The following is an 18,578-nucleotide window of genomic DNA, read 5'->3' as shown; positions in this document are numbered from 1 at the left end:
GCTTGTGAAAAGCATGAAAGAAACACATAATCAGACCCGATCCAAGCAAGTACCTTTAGCTTTCTATGCCCAGAAATTATGAATCAAGTTCATATGCCCTAAAAAGCATTCACATGCCTTAAGAAAAGCCTACATTTAACTGGTGAATGAAATGTCCACTTTTAGAGCATATCATTTTTACAAAAAGCTAAAAATTTTAGTTGTATACAAAACATTTTCAAAATTTTATAGCCTTTTAATGTTTCTTCCAGCTTCCTTATTTGTTATTAACAGCCTAATTAAGAGGACAAGGATTTTTTTAGAGGTCATTTCTCCCCTTCTTCCTGACTCTTCTAACTGCCTTACTATTGATGCCCAAGTCAGCTTATCTACTGCCCTATTACTGCTGACCTCCCTAAGTAAGGGAGAGTGTGATTTACGTGTATTTGTATCATCAGTGGTTGGTTCAACACAACACGACATTTCTCAGACTCATGCTTGGCCAATTCCATTTCTTAACAATGCAATTATAACTGAATAACTGAAAAGAGGATTAGAGTCAATGAATGTGAAAATATGGAGTAGCTGTGAGAAGAAAAATAGAACAAGGAACAGAAAACAATAATTACAATAATTAAGAATTAAAAGGTCGAAAGAAAAAATGTTTTATTCCCCACGCATTTAATACTACAGTCAATTAAGAATAAATGTAGAAAAAATTCTGTTCAAGACAGTTTAAAAGTCTCTTAATAATAAAACTAGTGTAAGTAACGCAGATTTGAGGAATTCATTTAGAAAAATATTGTATTAACGGTTCTTCTGTCCCCTCCCCTATGTGGCAAGTAGTGGCATTATTCAGATCTCTCTACAGTTGCTGTCAAGGTTTAAGAGCTGCACCATACCAAAGCTTGAGTAGCTTAGAAGCACTGGATAGATACAATATCAAATGTACATTTCCATTATTCTTGCTTGTTCATGAAACAGAAGTCTTGCTCAATCCATACATTTAAGGCATCTACATAATTTTTAACAGAGTAGGTGGTCAAGACGCTTTAATTTCACTTATATGTCACTGTGCATTAATGCAGGTTGAAATATAGAAAGATGTGTGGAATGGAGTTATGTGATTAAACAATGTCCATCAGTTCTAGTCTTTACCTTCTTTTTCAAGCCAAGGATGAAGTATCTTGACAGACATGACAGAAAGGACAAAAGCTGACTAGTACTACAGTACACAGCGAGTTTACTAGTAATTAAAGATTTGTTCCTACTTTTTGCCTTCAAAATCTGGCACAAATGGGATTTTAGAATCCCAACACTTTCCTGAGACGAAATACCAAAAAAAAAAAAAAAAAACACCAGGTACAGAACAGCCAAATGCCATACCAGTGGTGGACAGGGGAAGCAGCTAGAAGTATTTTTTCCCTCCTTCCCTTCCAAGACAGTTAACAGAAGCCAAGACTTAGTCATCTCGTGTACACTGTGATTAAAGCAAGATGTTATACACTCTTCCTTCTGCAACAGATGCATACGCTGAAGCATAATTTTTGACAGACTGCTAAGTGTACTCCTCCAGAACCAGTTTTTAAAGTATTCATAAGAATACCCGTGTTTGCAAACACCTGGTTCAGCATGCCGAGCTTTAATTACAGCTGTGACAGATGGTTTATCATTTTTATTAATATATCAGCCTTAAAAATGGTAGCACATTCAAGCTCCAAAGACCCAAACTCATTCAAAACTCTGAAAACTTGCTTCAATTCTAAAACAAGCAAACAAAACCCCACACACCAACAGCAGACCTATATTGAAGACAAACCGCCACTAAATTCTCAACGCCACCTCAGCTGAATTCAGATGCTTGTGATACGCATCAGATAGAACAGAAGAAGAAATAGGATGAGAAACTGAACAAAGTTGTCTGCATTATTAAAACATGCCTTGACATTTGCAAAGAGCATTGTGATCAATACAAGTTCAATTGTATTAACAGGCCTTAACATAAGCAAAGCTGCAGATCAGAAACTAAAAAGCCTTTTACATTCAGGGGAACGTAAACTTACCTAAGTCAAAGTCATACATGCAATAGGTCATCAAAATATCATGAAGTAAAATCAATCCTGGATTATCTTCGCCTTCATAGAATTTATTTGTTCGATCTGTCCTGTTTACATCTTTTTCTAAGAAAACAGTTCAGATTAAAAACACCTGCAAAAGAAGTTCTACAAAGCCAGCATCAAACGAATTCACAATGTTTTTTTAAGCCGCTGATTTTTTCTTCAAACACTGTTGCAGGGCTTTGAAGTGATTAAGACAACTCCATAACTGAATGTCATTTAAAAATAAATAATATTTTAAAATAAAGAAAATCCTTTCTGTCTGAAGTAAAAGGATTCGCTAACAAACAGATTTCAAGGCTTTTTGCCCCTTTTTTTCTTAATACTTATGGAAAAATTCCTGATTATAATTCAGTGAAAATATTTTACACTTAGAGGGATTAAGAACAATTTTGTCTGAGTTAGCTATGCTATGCCATTTACAAATACTTATGTGATGCAGCATAATCCACAGTAGGAAAATTACCACACAATCAGCTCAAAGACACTGTGATAATTCACCACAGCGTGTTTATATATTCCATGTAACAAGTTCCTATAACTCATAGTGAGCTGAAACTGCCTGCTTCATCAGGCAGCTTTCATGCCTCAAACATACCAAGCACACAGCATATTCAATGATGTGAAATTTGAGACTCATGTACTGAAATAAGCAAAATTTTGAGCATGCTTTCATTAAAGGAATATTTTGTAGTTTTTGAACTATTTTACAACATAAGCCTAATATTGTCATTTACATTTCAAATGCTTAAAAAGGAACAGAACTGCTAAAACAGAAACAAACTTCAACCTTTTTTGAACTCTGATGATTTTTTTCTTTCTGTTAACACACACACACACACACACACACTTAACTACTAAGAGTAGGCTTCCTCAAACCTTTCAGCTTTCCTGTTGAATAACTGGCTGAAATAAGTTTAGTCGATATCTCAGAACAACACAAAAATCTTATCCTGTCTCCTGAAATAACTGCTTAGTAATCTTAAATGTCAGTACCCAAATCTCATTATCAAAGAGAACTGAGGATACAAACTGCTAATAGTCCACAGAACTTGATGAAATTTTTACAAGTAGGTATAAAACTCCACAAGTCAGAATGCACATATACAAATCCCTGTAAGAAATTTTTAAATATGGTCAGACAAGTTTTCACACTCCTACTATATGTCCTCATTTTAATGATATTCCCAGTAAAATTACATCATGAAATAACATGAAATAAAGAGCTTTTTGTTCTTAAGGAAGTTAAAAAATCCAGCCATTCTATAACATTAATGTGTAAAGCTCTGAATTGCTCTGGTTAAGAAAGTTTTAGTATTAAGTATGCAACGAAGTTCAGACACCTCTGAAAACAGCAGCATGTTAGTTTTGAGTGCTTCTTCATACAGGTTACTCAAACAGCTACATTTTTTCAACTTGATATCGAACTGTAGAAGTGTGTGAATCTGTACCATAGGTATGTTTCTAAATCTAAATTTACCTATAAGACTTCGGTAATCTCTTAATCTTGAATTTCGTTTTTCCTGTTCCTCACTGACAGATTTCCACTGCAGTTTCATCCTGAAATATTCGTCCCTGAAGAAGAAAGATAATTATGAAACCAAAACATGCTTAATTATTTCATTTCTCTTTTTCATGTAAGCATTCATTCATTTCAGGTGTTCTTTGGCATAAATGGGATAACACCACCCTATTTATACATTTTTACTCTAGTATAACAATAATTTTTAAGAAAATCCCAGACACTTCCTTGCATTCGACAATCTTCAGCAGCTGTCTTTCAAGTTTCTAAAAAGCCTTCTACATCACTATATGCCTTAAGAAAAAAAGCAGCTTTTTAATTTATTTTATAACAAAAAACTCACTGTACTCACGTTTTCATTTTTTGCAGATTTGCTCTCTCTTCTTTAGTGCTGTTCCAAGGAAAATACCCCAACAGAAATTTCCATGCTTCTTTTCTTAAAGTATGGCAGAGACCCTAGGGAAAAACAGATATGAAACATTAACAAAGAGTATTTTGATTTTGTGAGGAAATGTTCCTATAGTGATATAACACTTATTAAAGTATCAACTTTAAAGAGAATTTTTATAAGTAAGCTTCTTTTTACATTGTAGCCAAAAAAGATTCGATATGACAATCGAAGGAAACAGGCAGAAGAGAATATGAATAAGCAGACAACTAGGGAAGCACGGGACTCACAGAAGATTTAAAAAAAAAAAAAAAAGAAACTGTATGAAAGATATTTCTTGCTATATTTTTGCTTCACTGCTGGAAATAGAAACCTTACAGGCATCACTGACTTCGAGAAGCAAAAAAAGTACCTTGAGAATTTATATATTTAAACATCATGCTGCTTAACTGCCAAACTTCTGGTCTCACCACAAACTGATCTTCAGGATCAGACTTCAATTTATTTACAAAAAAGAAAAAAAATTAATCTAACAAGACATGGCCAACATGTAGATGAATCTTCCAAGCAATCAAAAATACTGGCGTCCACTCGAGGACACTATTTGTCAGAAATCTTTCCAAGGAATGCTCATCATTTGTAGATGACAAAAATGTACTAGCTGAATCATATCCTACTCTCATCAAAAGAGTTTCTTTCAACTCCTGTAGTTACTCACAAGAATGAGGCACTCTTGCTATCAGACTCCCTCATTTACCAGTCCAAGGCCAGCTTGATTCCTCAATAAATTTCTTTATTTACCATTAGATTAAGGCAAAGAGACGGTGCAGTGAATAGCATCAACCACTGCAAAAAAATAAATAGCAACCAGAACTTTTCCAACGACAGGCAAACAGTTTAAGAGAGGCATTTTAACTCTTTTCTTTAAAGAGGAGTTGAACTTAACATGCTGGAAGTTACTGGGATCTTGATTCATAAATAAAATCAAGCACTCACTTTTCTGGCAATGGACAACAGATGACAGAGAAATTGGCTACAGGAAGAAAAGATTTGTAGCAATTCTCGTGATTGCAGAAGGGTCCTTAAGTGGTCACCTCAGGCACAGGTATATTAAATAACACAAAAAGTGAAAAGGGTCTCATCAGTTTCACTCTACCCTTCTTCACATATTACTTAATATGTATAGGTCTTTTAAAAACTGTAATATCCATGTTATCATTCTCTACTTCTACTCAAACTCCAAGACTGCAAGACTGCACACTTGAAAACCTGTATCGACAGGTACACAAAGAATGCATTAAGTCAGCTGGATTCCCATTTAAAAAAAAGAAAAAAAAAAAGGAGAGCAATATTAAAACAACATTAGATAGAATAGCTATGGGACATAACTAAATTTTTTAACATTTCCACCACTGAGACCTAACTCACATTCATACTGCAAAAACACTCAGTTCAATAATAAACATCACCAGACATGTTTAGGACTGCTCTGATGAGAGCCAAATCCAGGCAAACTGCTGGGCAAAGAAGATAAGCTTTTGCTGGAGAAGGATAAGAAAACAGCCTCAAAAAGAAAAGAATAAATCAAATATCCTAACACGGAAGCACTGGTGTTTTCCCAAAAGGCACCTGGATTTCTTTACCATATCAGCCTTTGTATTTTCAACTCATTCACTTGAGCCAGCCACAAGATCTACCTCCTTGCAGAGCGTTTTGTATGGTTGCAAGACTTATTTGATTAGTAGAAAACAATGCTTTATGCAGTCTCTCCAACAACACTTCCTGGCTCATGCTCAAAATTCTGCACGAAGCATCACAAGTATAATGAAAACAGCACAACCATGGCTTGGGAAGGAAAGAAAAAGGAGCCAGAAACAAGCCACAGGTCTTGCTGACTTCAGAAAAACAAGTTACCCCTTTGAATATCGACTGCTTTATGTAGTCAACATTTAAAATTCTTCCATCAGAATCCATATTCTTAGCCCATTCTTCAGCTGACACAGGCTCTCTTCTACTAACTTCAGGCTGTTTTCCTAGATCGATCTGAAACACAAAGATGTTATGTGAATCCCACTGAAGTGCTTCAATAGTTTTAAACAACTGTGCAAACAGTACTACGCTTACCAGCTTCTTATACTCAATGCAACTGCACTTCCATGCATGCACACCTCTGTCAGCAACTCAAAGGATCTACAGCTGTGTCCACATTAACAAATAGTGTGGACCAACACAAGCAGATCTTTAGAGTAAGATTCTCTGTGCTAAGGACCAGGTTATACATATTAAGATTTCAGATTTTGGAGGAGGATGTGTGTGTTTTAAATAACCTTCTACCTCCACAAACGTATCTGAACTAGATTCCCATGGACTAATAACCCTCTATGCAATCAGAAATCTATTATGTGTGTCCAACACGGCAAGCAAGGACAATAGGGAGCTTCACTTCAAAAGCACATTTCTGATACCTACCAGTGCATCTTAGGACAGAATTGAAAAACTATAGAGATGTTATGCCCACACAAACTGTACAGTGTGACTGTAAGATCAATTTAAGTACACTGCCCCTTAAAAAAAACCAAAACTATACGTGCTTTTCAGAACTCCTAATACCCAACCAAGGCTACATCATTTGCGGTTAAGACTCTCTCAGCTCCTAAATTGCATGTTTAAGCACAGCAGAATTCAGCAGATGCTAATTCCTTACTTTCTAAAAATATTGTGATGATGACAACCACCAAATCAATTTGTGTTTCAGTTCTTCAGAAGTTTAAGGCATTTGCCACATTAAGACATATAGGTCAGTGTTACTTTTAATATGTAACATGCACTATATTTTTTCTCATTGATAAATTAACTGATTAAGTGCTAGGCAGCAAGTTCTTAGAATTCCATAGTTTGCACAACTACTGATAAGTTGTTAACACTATTTTGAACTCAAGAAAAAAAACACACATTCAAAACAGTTTAACACTCTAAAAACATGTGAGCTACTTAAATAGTAAATCACAAGCATTTTAAAAAGCCCACACAAAGTGATTCATGATCCAACTACAAGTTCATTCTAACTTTGGTTCAAGTCATACATAAATCTATAGATTTCTGCAACCTAGACATTAATCACCCAACTAAATACTTAACCTTCCTAGCCTTCTTAAACTGAAATGTTAAAGTGACTGGCCAAGGAAGATGGTTATTAACTTGTATATACTGATTTTACTTAACATAGCTCTAAGTGACCACAGAGGAAACAGTAAACATCGAATGGGTCACTTTTCAGGGTAATGACTCCAAGATAACAATACTCCTCATTTCAGCAAGAACAAACTTTCTTTCAAAGCAAAACTCAAATATGCAGGCATAAAAACAACACTCTAGAAGCTGATAAGGATCTTGCTGTTGTGAATAAATGGTAGGAGAGCATGTACCACAATCACCAAGCATAAACAGGATAAGTCACCAAGTTTCAAGTCCTACCACTCCTTTACAGGCGTGCATCGAAAAAGAATCAATGCATCTGTATCATATTCATTCACACAACTCACTCGTGTAATGACTTCAAATCCTGGTTCTTCCTGCTGATTTATCTTTAGTCCTGGAATAGCATCATTAAGAAAGTCTGCCATTTCTGATGGTGGTCGCCTTTGATTCGAAGGGTCACTTAACCGGAAACTGTCAAAAATATAGTTGGTAACTTTGGAAAATCTTCCCATTGTTACTGTGTATGGATCTTTCTTCAATTTCTGTGTTAAAACAAGGAAAACAAGTAAAATATGAAAATCCTCAGATTATTCAGAATTCTCATACTCAAAGAAACCAAACAACAAGACTAAGTCTCCAAGTTATTGAAGTTGTGTGTACCAGTAGTTTCATACAGTACATTCATTACCTAAATAAAAAAAATACCTAAAGTATTAAGATAATACTACTCATTGATTTAAAAGACTGAATAGCAGTGTGCTCAGTAAACCTGACCTACCTATAAAAGTGGGTCAGATTCCCGTGATTAATGCCACAAAACATCTTCCTTAACCTTCATAGAGAAAACACATCTTGAATCACCATGTACTCTGCTAGGAATCTCACACAAAAACTGATGTGACAACTAAGTCCAGAAACTAATGTAATACACTCATGAAAATTTTCTTTAATTAAACAAATCAGTGAGACAGAACTCTGGCCTCATTCAAGTCGCTGGACATTTTGCTGCTGCCTTTCATGAGTCCACAAACCCCACCAAATGATTAGCAGCTCTAACACAAAAAAAAAAGACCTCTTTAAGGCAATATTGTGCTCTTTGCTGCTGTATTGATAGCATCCCTTCAAAGCTGTCAGAAAATATCAAGGAAAATAAGTCAAGGAACATTTAGAAAATTCCTATTAATATGTTTTGGTAACTCCTAAGTTTTTCCTTCTTTCCCTGTCTAAAGCTATCTGTACCCAAATATACCAAATCACAGACAATATTAAATTGAAGAGGTTTGAAATAGTACCACAGTGAAGTTAAGAAGCTATTATAACATAGAAAACAACTTATAAGCAAACATTTGTTTTAGGATACAATCAATGTTCCTACAATGGCAATGATTCAGGGAATATTTGTGTGACATGGTAGGGTGGAGTCTTTAATAAATATCTTCAGAATAAAGAAGTCAAAGATAACGCATACTTGTAATAAGCCATATGATGGTTCATCAAAGAGATTTTCAAAAGACTGAGACAGAGACTTGTTCTGAGAATTCACAAGAAGTATTCGTTTATCCTGTGGAGATCTGCAATAAAATTAAAAAACAGTTTCTATGAGTACCACTACTTCTTCCTGAAAATGTTTTTAGAACATTTCCTGCTTTTTGAAGTCCCATTTCAGGCTTTGTGGAAAGAAAGCAGGTTTGATGGAAGATCACTCTTAGGTCTTGGCACAAGTTCACAAGCTAACACACTACAAAACAGGACTTTCCTTTTTCACAAGACTAGTCATCATCATGTTCATTCTGAATTGTACTCTTGCATCCTTTGAAAAATCATGATGCTTTTGAGAAATGTTACTCTGAAAGAGAATATTTGTCACCCACATGTAAACAAAGTTTTCTTCAACTATAGTTTTCTATATTTTATAAGGGATGTGATACAGAAAGAAAATTTAGTGAGACATGGTCAGCTTCAACACATACATAGCAGAGTTTAATATAAAAGAGGAAGTGAAAAGCACCTGTGTCACCATATACAGTCAAGGAATTCTTTCCACCGCCTAGTAAATCTTACATTAAGGCACCCTGTAAAACACTACATAAAGGAATACAAACTGCTTTTCAATGTACGAAAGTACGTTAACAAATTTCTAACCAAGACTATTGGTTAATTCTAAAGATTCATACCGATAGGAGCTTGTAAACAGCACAGCCATTGTACTGTGAAACAGAACCCTCTCAGTACAGCCCTGCAAATGTATTTCTGTGTAGACTCCAAAAGCTAAATGACCACAAACCCAAGTTGGCCTAACTCACTGTATTTGTACACTTTTGTTCTCAATTTAACATTTGCTTCTCTGGCAGGCCTGCACAGGCAGATGAAAACGATAACAACAAAGACAGTGGAACTGTGCTGCTCTTTGTATTCAATCTGCTTTTTTACTCTCACCCCCATCCCAAGCATCACATCTTCTCCACTCCTCCAGCACATACACCCCATCAGTTCATTAACTGGCTCCTGAATCACCAATTTACAGCTCAATACATGACAGAAGAGAGAGCAGCTCAGAAGCCAGGCTGACATTCAAGCCTCAGAGTTGGTAGCCAGGCAGGGGAAAGCCAAGCACTTTACCTTCTGACTAACCGACCAAACAGACTTAAATTTATAAAATACTTCTTACTGCTCTCTCCTAAAGTTTATATCCACAATTTCTAGTCTTCAAAAGAATAATTACTTTTATTTTTATTAGTACCTGCATCATCTACCATGTTATTAAAGTCAAAGATAAGAACTTTAATAAGCCTTATCTCTCCAATAGGACAGGACACTGTTAACACCAACGGATATGAAATGCAACAAGAGATCTCATTTTGAGACAGCCAGACACCACCATCATAGTTCTGAGGTAGCAACAGTTAATGAAGCTCAACTGGCTTTTGCAAAAAAAGCAGCACAGGGGCAAAGGCTGAGTCATGTTTTATGTTTTCCTTAACTAAGAGAACACAAACTTTGTACCATATCCCCATTTTAATTAAACATTCTCTCTGGACAGTCAGTTGGGTATCAACAGCTACTTGAGTAATGTTCAAAACAAATTTGTGAGCTAGACGCTTTATTAAACACTTACTCATAATACCGAGAGTTAGAAAGTGTCAGCTGCACATATGGTCTTTTCTCAATATTAGACTGGTGCCAAACTAGGAAGCACATCATCTTTAAAGCAACAAACTACAAATATTTTGTTCGAGTTTAGTCACTTCACACACACTGATTTCAGCGACGACATCACATTTTATAAAGAGGGGCAGTAGAGAAGGGCAAAAACTTTTGAGATAATAGGAATAGAGTAAGAAAATATTTATGACAGAAAGATATTTTAGAGAAATGCTAAGCTTTCTGCCTTAACCTCAATATCCCATATATTATAAACTAGAGGATGGGATAACGAGTAGTTATGCTGCCAAGTATTTGCTTATGGTATACAGAAAGCCGAGAAAACACGTTTTCCTGAAAGAGGTTGTGAGCTTAGATACATCATGTACTAAAGCATAAATAGCCATTAGGAAACAACAGAAATGTATAGAGACTGAAGTCTGCTATTTCCACAATTTCTGTGGCATATTTGTTCTTTTCTCTTTCCTTAAAAAAATAATCATCATAACTCATGACCAGACCACAGAAAATAATTTGGTGCCAAAAGCAGAACTGAGAGGACTCTAAGTGGAAGTTCCTGCTCAGCTCAATGCTTCATTCAAATTTAACTTCCATAGCTGCCTCAGCTTTTATGTTTTAGAGTTCCCAAAGTATCTGCTGTTGCATTCATCAATGCTTAGAACTGTTCGAGGTGGCAATTATAAGCAGCTCAGCACATCCCGAATGCTTCAACATGACCCCAAGTTTCTCTTTCTTACCTTCGTCAGGGAACTCCATGGGGTAAGCAGTCCTGGACACCGCAGTGCACAGCTGCTGGGTCAGACTACACAAACCCTACATCACTGCCTTATTTTAAATACAGACACACGAGAACATGACTGCCTCTCTTCATACAGTTTCTTCTCCACCTGAGAGCTACTGCTTTGCAATGTCTCAGGAAGAATGTCTGCACCACCTCGCAAGAGGCTATAAAGGACAAGAACTAAGAATCCACTGGGTCAAATAAAGGAAGAATGTTAAGCGCCTCTTCGCTCACCACAGGCTATCCGAAAAAGACAGCGTTTGAAAAAGGAACCAAAATCACTACCTGTTTTGTTTTCATTCAGTGACTCGCCAATAAGCAATAATTTTACATAGAAATGTGGAGTTGAATTTTTTGCAGCCTATGACTCAAAAGAACTGGAAATACTGTCTGTTAGTAACACAAAGTGCCTAACATTATGTGCAGTAACAAACTGACAACCAAGTGCTGGACAGAACCTAGATGTCCAACTTAAGGGAGCTTAGGTGTTCGATATCATAAAATGGTTTAAGGCATTCTGGTATGTTAGTTTAGATTCCTGGTTCTTATTAAAAAAAAAAAAACCACAAAAAACTTTCAACCATAAAGTTAAATCATCAAAAAACTTCCTGAGTATGAAAAGACAAATTTGTTACATAGCAGAGCAGTACCTTCTTGGAAATATTTTATGCCTTTGAGCAAAAAATATTAAATATAAAATTAGCTTAGTCCAGGTGTCTCCACATTAACTACATGGAACTCTGCCAAAATTAAGGCAAATATAACTACAGATCTGTAGTTGCAGTACTACATATTTTAATGAGCAACTTTTCTGTTGCTATTGCTTTTTATGTATATACATGTGTGTGTATATACACATGTAAAAATATCCAAATAATAAGCTCTTTAAATAGTGGCAACTTTAAAAAGCAGCTTCTTTCAAAGCCTCAAATGGATTAGCTGGAATAAAGGCAAAAGAGAAAATCTTCATCTAAAATTTTGAGTTTCTAGTTGATAGTTAATCAGAAGAACAAGTTTAGTCAATGTAAACTAGTTTGCTACATGGTCAAATGCACTCACTAGGCCTACTTAAAATTTGGTCCTGTTCATCAAGAATGTCTGCATCACCTGGTCTATCTGTCCTGCTGCATTCTATTGCCAATTAATTTTCCTTTTTTACACATATAGCTGCCTGGACACTATGTAAAATATTTTTATGAACTGTAACTAGCACTTATTTTGAGTCAAGCTTATATTTCAAGCATCCTCAAAATCCTGAAAAATCATGCTAGGGCTTATTTTTGGGGAAACAGGGTACACAGGCTACAGATCACATCGAGTATAAAGCTTTCAGCAACTCATTATGCAATACAGGTGTTTTTCCACTGTTTGCTACACAGGTTGCCTCAAAAACCTGCCCTAGCACCCCAGCAACTAGTCAGAACACATCCACAAGTAAGTAAACAGAGAGCACTATGCTCAAAAAGGAACAATTTCCTTGTGGGGAAGGAGAGAGAGGCACCATGACACCATCACTCCCCTGCACCTACAGAAGTTGTGAAATTAGGAAACAAAACAAAAGGAGATTTGAGGAAGAACTCAAAAGGAATGTAGAGAATGTAGAGAAAAAAATCTAGGATGAAGTTGTTATCCAGGATTTCCTAACCTACAGCAGTCTTACTTACACCTTTATCTCATCCCTCTAATAGCTCCTCTTTCAGTCTTTTTGAATTTTCCCCTTAAAATCTCATATACAATGCTACAGCCAGTACTATCTCACCAACTACTCACACTGACCATGTTACCTTCTCCAAGCAGTTGACACCTTCTGATTACCTTCAACTCCAACATCACACTTTGACACTGTCAAAGCCTTCCACAAATCAGTTCAATGAACAGAGAGCCCTCATGTCCTCTGGCTTGCTCTCCAGCCCAACAGTATTACTCACCAACAGCCCCCCCACACTTTTTGAAGGCAACTCTAACCTGATGCTACCAATGTGAGAAGAGCCCCCTATAAGGATTTTCACAGACATTTCAATATTTGCCTTCAAATCTGTCACCAGAATATTATGTTGCAAGTGATGATAACAAAACACTTTCAAAAACAGAATATCTGTTACACTGATCTTACACCTGTTATACCTCATTGTTTCTTCATGCTCTGCCTACTCTTATTTACCCTGTTGTCTTCTTAAATTATATTTATGTCTACCTGCTGAGAGCATTTATGCTATGCTGATCAAAAAGCCTTTTATTCAAGTGAAAAAAAACTTGGAGGTAACACAATACAAATACACAACAAAAGCCAAGTATTTAACACCATGACAGGGACTATATTCACATTCAGAAAGTTGATTTGAATAGTAAGGATCAAGTGTGAAACAGTCCTCACAGCAAGAAATTAAAGGGGAACAGAATTCTGAGGGAAAACATCCATATACAAATTCATTTAGTTGAAAGTACTGTAAGTCACCTTACACGCTGATGTCAGTATTCATAGATATTTCACACAAATTAAATGATCTCATCCCATTTAATAGAAGCAGTTCATGAATAAGCACTTAACTTTACACTGCCTGTTCATGAGAAGCTTCTGTATTCACTAGAGGGAGCTACTGCTGTATTATGGAGCTAGTAACACTTCAACAGATTCTAAACTAGTTCATAAAAATTCATCCAACAACTTTAAAACTTCAGGCTACATTCCAAATGTGTATGTGAAATTACTGTTTCAGTCACCTGGAAAATTAATTCTACTAATAAAAAAGGGAAGAGAAAATACATCAGGAAGCACTAATTTGAAATTAATTACAGAATTAAGAACATACACCAATAATCCATATTTTAAACCAGAACTAAGAGTTGTCTGATACTTACTCATTCAGCACAACATGCTTTTCAAGGCATTTAATCAATAGCTTGCTATCTCCATGATGAAAGTGAAGAGCTGGAAGCTTCACATCATCCTTCAGACAGAACACCAAATACGACCATCCCATGCCTTCTTTGTTTTGTTTGATTGATTTCAGATCTGTCAAACTGAACAGGAACGACCACTTGCTTTCTCCATTTGCATGAGTTGTAGCATCTTAAAAACAAAATTACCACATTATTTTAGTTTGCCTTCTACTGTTAGCAATTACAAACACATCATATCTGTCACTGTTCCTAAAAAAAAAAAAAAAAAAAAAAAAAAACAAACCGAAACCACAAAACTCAGCAATGGTTCCAATAACCAAATGCGTACCACAACTACTGTAATTGCTATTCCTGGATTTCTCTTTGTGTTTCCTTGTCTTCTGCAGACTTCTAAAATAATGACGAAGTCCATCCGACTGCTCCCCTAAAGCTGTGCCTACTGCTGTATCAAATTCCAGCAGCAAGACTAATATCTGATGGAGATACTTGTGGGATTACTACTTACTCAAACTAAACACAATATACATTACAATACTGTATGCTATATATTGCATACAGTATTAGCCATATGTTGTAACACTGTTACCAAAGGGAGAAAAATTTGAAAATCTCCCCATGCAGCCTCCCTCCCATACTGTGCAAGCACATACACACTCTGCACAAGACTGTATACATTCAAATTTTACTCTACCAGAGGACACAAAATTGCCAGAAGGAATCTGGCACATCCCCTGGCCTGCTCCCATCAAATTACAGCAACTGGAAATATACAAGAAGTGGCAAGGAGCATAATCCAAGTCAGCAGCAGTCACTGCTCACTGAGTGTCAGTGAGCGTTGCTGACTTGGACTGATTGGATGAAAAATCAATACAAACCAGTAATGTAATAAACCATCCTGTACCTCCCCGAGATGCTGGTTTTAGCTTTATATCACGCTTGTAGTGAAAGCTCCTCTCAAACACAGTATTCTAGGAGCAGGGACTGTGCATTGTCCAAAAACATTCATAACCTTAACTCCAAACCCCGCACTCATACATGATATAGATAACATTTAAAACCATGACTGATATGATGAAACAAGTACAATGGTCCTCAGTTACAGCCTGAGAAATAATACACAGAAAACAAGCATTATAAAGAAAAATACTATGGGAGAATTGGAGAAGAGAGATTACTTGAGAATCACTGTCCTTTCTCCCCCACTTTTTTTTTAACAACATATCTACTGAGAGACTGTACCAAAAATGACATAGCTAGAAAATTACTTTGCCAAAGTAAAACAGACCATAGAAAAAAGATCCATGTTCCACATAACTGTACACTTCATCTCCCCCTGCTGTTGCAGCACGGAAAGGCATTTCAGTAGTAAGCCACTTATTTTTTCATTTTCTTTCTAACATGACATCTAGTTAAAATTCCATTTGCTTGAAAGAATGCAAGAGCCCAATGCAGATTAAACTGCTGCATCATCTATGATCATCACAGCAAGGAGTTAAACAACATTTATTTTCAATACAATTCTCTAGCAATTTAAAGAAAAATAGATTGCAGGCAGAGAACTACTCCATTGTTATTTTTTTTCCACAGAGATTCACCTCTTACCACAAACGACTCCCAGCTTTTAAATTTCTAATAAAATCGATTTCACTGTATATAACAGGCAATTCTTCAGTTACAAGTTACCATAACAAAAACAAAACAAGAAAAACCCACCACACTTATTTTTAAGTACCTCCATTTGAATGAGGTTTCTTTTTAAAAGAGACTGTGGTGACCATGTCCCATTCTGCTTCATAACTGCTTGGACGGTCTGCTCCTCGGGAACATTTTTCTTTAGGGGTTTGAGTCCACTCCACGACAGAACTGGAATCCTGAGGGGAAAAAAAAAAGTTACTATTAAAAAACCACAAGGCATGAAAATTGATCTAGTTTCTCAGATTCAACAAGAAGAATAAGTATCTTCATTTTCACAGATCAAAAGAATTTGTAGGATTAAAATCCTAAGAACCATGGTACAGTTCAACATAGGAAATTTGGAGTTATGACTGAGACTAAGAAAAGAGGTTTCACTTAATAACTTCAACACAGTACTAAAAGATCCTAGCCTCTCTTGCAGATTCTATCAACATAATAAACTTTTTATTTCAACGTAAAAATAAAATCCTTCTTCTTCAGTCACATCCTCTTAATACTGCTTAAATACCATATATCACTGGATCTTGGAACCTCCAAAGACTTCTATTTTTATCTTGCATTAGAACAGTACCTCTCTGTTTTGAGTCTAATTATAGAGATTGAATCACCAGACTACAACATAGTATATGCAAGGGGACCAATGACTGAGATACACTCATTTGGTCTTCACTGTTCATGCAGATAGTCCCCTTCTATTTTATATATGAACTAAGTAAAAACTAAATACAGACACCTACACATGTATCCCAATAATGTGAACTGGGCTGCAGTCCACAAATATGATTCCTACATGTAGCTATTAATACCCATGACAATCACATAAATAGATTTTGCTTCCAGTTATGAGATCATCTACACATAACTTAAAAAATAAAATCTCTGGAGAAACAGCATGAAGAACACTGATAACTAACATACCTTTCCAGCACAGAGGATATTAGATGTATCCAAAGTATCATCCAGCGGTCTCCAGTCTACTATTACTTCATTTTCCTACAACACAAACAATCATAACAAAATTCAGTACTACACAACAAAGTACATACTCTTATTTAATCATGGTATAATTATGGGACAACTTACATACATATATAAAAATTATGCGGACTATATTGAACATTATGTGATGTTTATTCATTTATGAAATCCTATCCTTAAAGACATATAAGATTAGCCAAACACATTACACACTTCACCAAAAAAACCCCAAAGTTTCCATAACTGTGTTATGCAAGTACCTTTTCTATGACACGTAGTATTCCCGATATTAAGCTGTCCTGGTCATCATTTTTTCCACAGGACGAATGAATAAAAACTCCTTCTTGCTCGTATATAACCTGTAACAATGCAGGTAATGAAATAAACACAATTTTAAAATTGTTTCTCTCCGCTTGTGGTACTCATTATCATTTTGACTCATCTATATAAGCTGAATTGAACACTTCTACCTTCTTAGGGGTGAAACAATAGCAAATTTAACTTGTTAAATTTACTCTAAGCAATACTGCAACAATTATTCCTTTGCAAGTAAACAACTAAAAATGCATTCAATACCTAGTATTTTTAAATCAGCAGCAGAGGTTCATATGGAAATCCTGTGTAAGTCTTTCTTACACAGCCTGCCTTTCCCTCCCACTTAACATTTAAGCATGTTGAAATTATAACCTTAATTTATGTTACAAATGGACAGTCTAGTGTACAAAAGATGAACTTCACAGAAAAAAATTGCAGCCTTACATTAAATAATGGTCCAAACCTACACTCAGGGTTAATGGCAAAAGTTCCACTTCAGAGGTAGAATATGTGACAGTCAGATGAAAGAGGCTTATAGGAGTAGACACTGCCACAGCTGTCATGCAATTGAAAAATTCAGCCTTGTTCTTCATAACTTCCAGCTCCCTGCCCCATCCTTCAACAAGCAAGAAAACGCTCAGAAGTCTGGAGAATAGCTCTGCACAGTCAACTGACTGGTCATAGAAACAGAACCCCAAGGAAGAAAAGCAGTATATGTTGCTTAGATGCTTGAGGCCAAAAAAGTTGTCCAGCCATGAAAGGCCTAACTACATATTTAAATAATGGTAGTTCTATTTTCTTCTATACCTATATCTGCTGAACTCTCCACTGAGGCGCATGTTCAGGTTTAAACATTATTACGCACATGAAAACCAGACCCTGCTGGTCCCATAACAAAAATACTGAGGAAAAAAAGCATAGAAAACTGTTTGTCAAAAGCACAGACCAACATAACCAAAGCAAATGAAGACATAATGTGACAGGAGCTAAACAACTTTGAAAATTACTTAATTTCAAACAAATTTTCATTCTGCCTTGTAGGTGTACATATATCAGAATTACTCAAAGGTTTTCAGATGTCTTACTAGCTTAAAGCTAGTTCTATGCAAATCAGTTTCCAGATTTATCCACCTATGGTATCCTTCAGTTTCTCAAATGCTTCAAATCACAAGCATGACTACCTAAGGAAACTTATCACTGTAAAAGCACTCAGTTGACAATTTTTTTTCTATAAAGAAATTATGGAGAAAGTAGGGGAAAAAATAAGTTTGCATGATTTAAGTATCAATGGTTAGTCATCTCAAAATTTCAAGTTTGAAATAACATGTACCTGAGAGGCTTATGCTCATAGGCCTTTCCTGCTTGTCAAGCAAGTCCACGCTTGTAGTCTGCAAGCATGACTTACACCACATTTATTTTTCCAGTTGTACAGAAGGAAAAGTAGATCTGTTGCCTAGTTGATTCAGAATCCTGCCAAAAGCTAAAAACTGATGCAAAAGTTTCCAAATCCTGCTAAGCCACCTTGACCTGTTGGGGTTGTTT

The 18,578-nt window shown here is 35.9% G+C and overlaps 1 protein-coding gene across 1 annotated transcript in view; it reads right to left on the bottom strand.

The window, feature by feature from the left end:
- The window catches only part of TBC1D15 (TBC1 domain family member 15), a 33,924-nt gene that overhangs the window by 9,580 nt on the left and 5,766 nt on the right, over nt 1-18,578 (bottom strand). The window contains exons 2-11 of the mRNA XM_065848019.2: nt 16,982-17,080; nt 16,662-16,736; nt 15,781-15,919; nt 14,007-14,217; nt 8,673-8,775; nt 7,549-7,746; nt 5,921-6,049; nt 3,971-4,074; nt 3,577-3,671; nt 2,043-2,159 (exon numbers count right to left, since the gene is read on the bottom strand). Of these exons, the coding sequence (XP_065704091.1) occupies nt 2,043-2,159; nt 3,577-3,671; nt 3,971-4,074; nt 5,921-6,049; nt 7,549-7,746; nt 8,673-8,775; nt 14,007-14,217; nt 15,781-15,919; nt 16,662-16,736; nt 16,982-17,080 (1,270 nt within the window). The remainder of the gene's footprint in view (nt 1-2,042; nt 2,160-3,576; nt 3,672-3,970; nt 4,075-5,920; nt 6,050-7,548; nt 7,747-8,672; nt 8,776-14,006; nt 14,218-15,780; nt 15,920-16,661; nt 16,737-16,981; nt 17,081-18,578) is intronic.

Source organism: Patagioenas fasciata, chromosome 1, assembly GCF_037038585.1.
Source record: "Patagioenas fasciata isolate bPatFas1 chromosome 1, bPatFas1.hap1, whole genome shotgun sequence".
NCBI lineage: Eukaryota > Metazoa > Chordata > Aves > Columbiformes > Columbidae > Patagioenas > Patagioenas fasciata.
The sequence above is the reverse complement of the archived record's forward strand: the minus strand, read 5'-3'. Positions and strand labels throughout refer to the sequence as shown.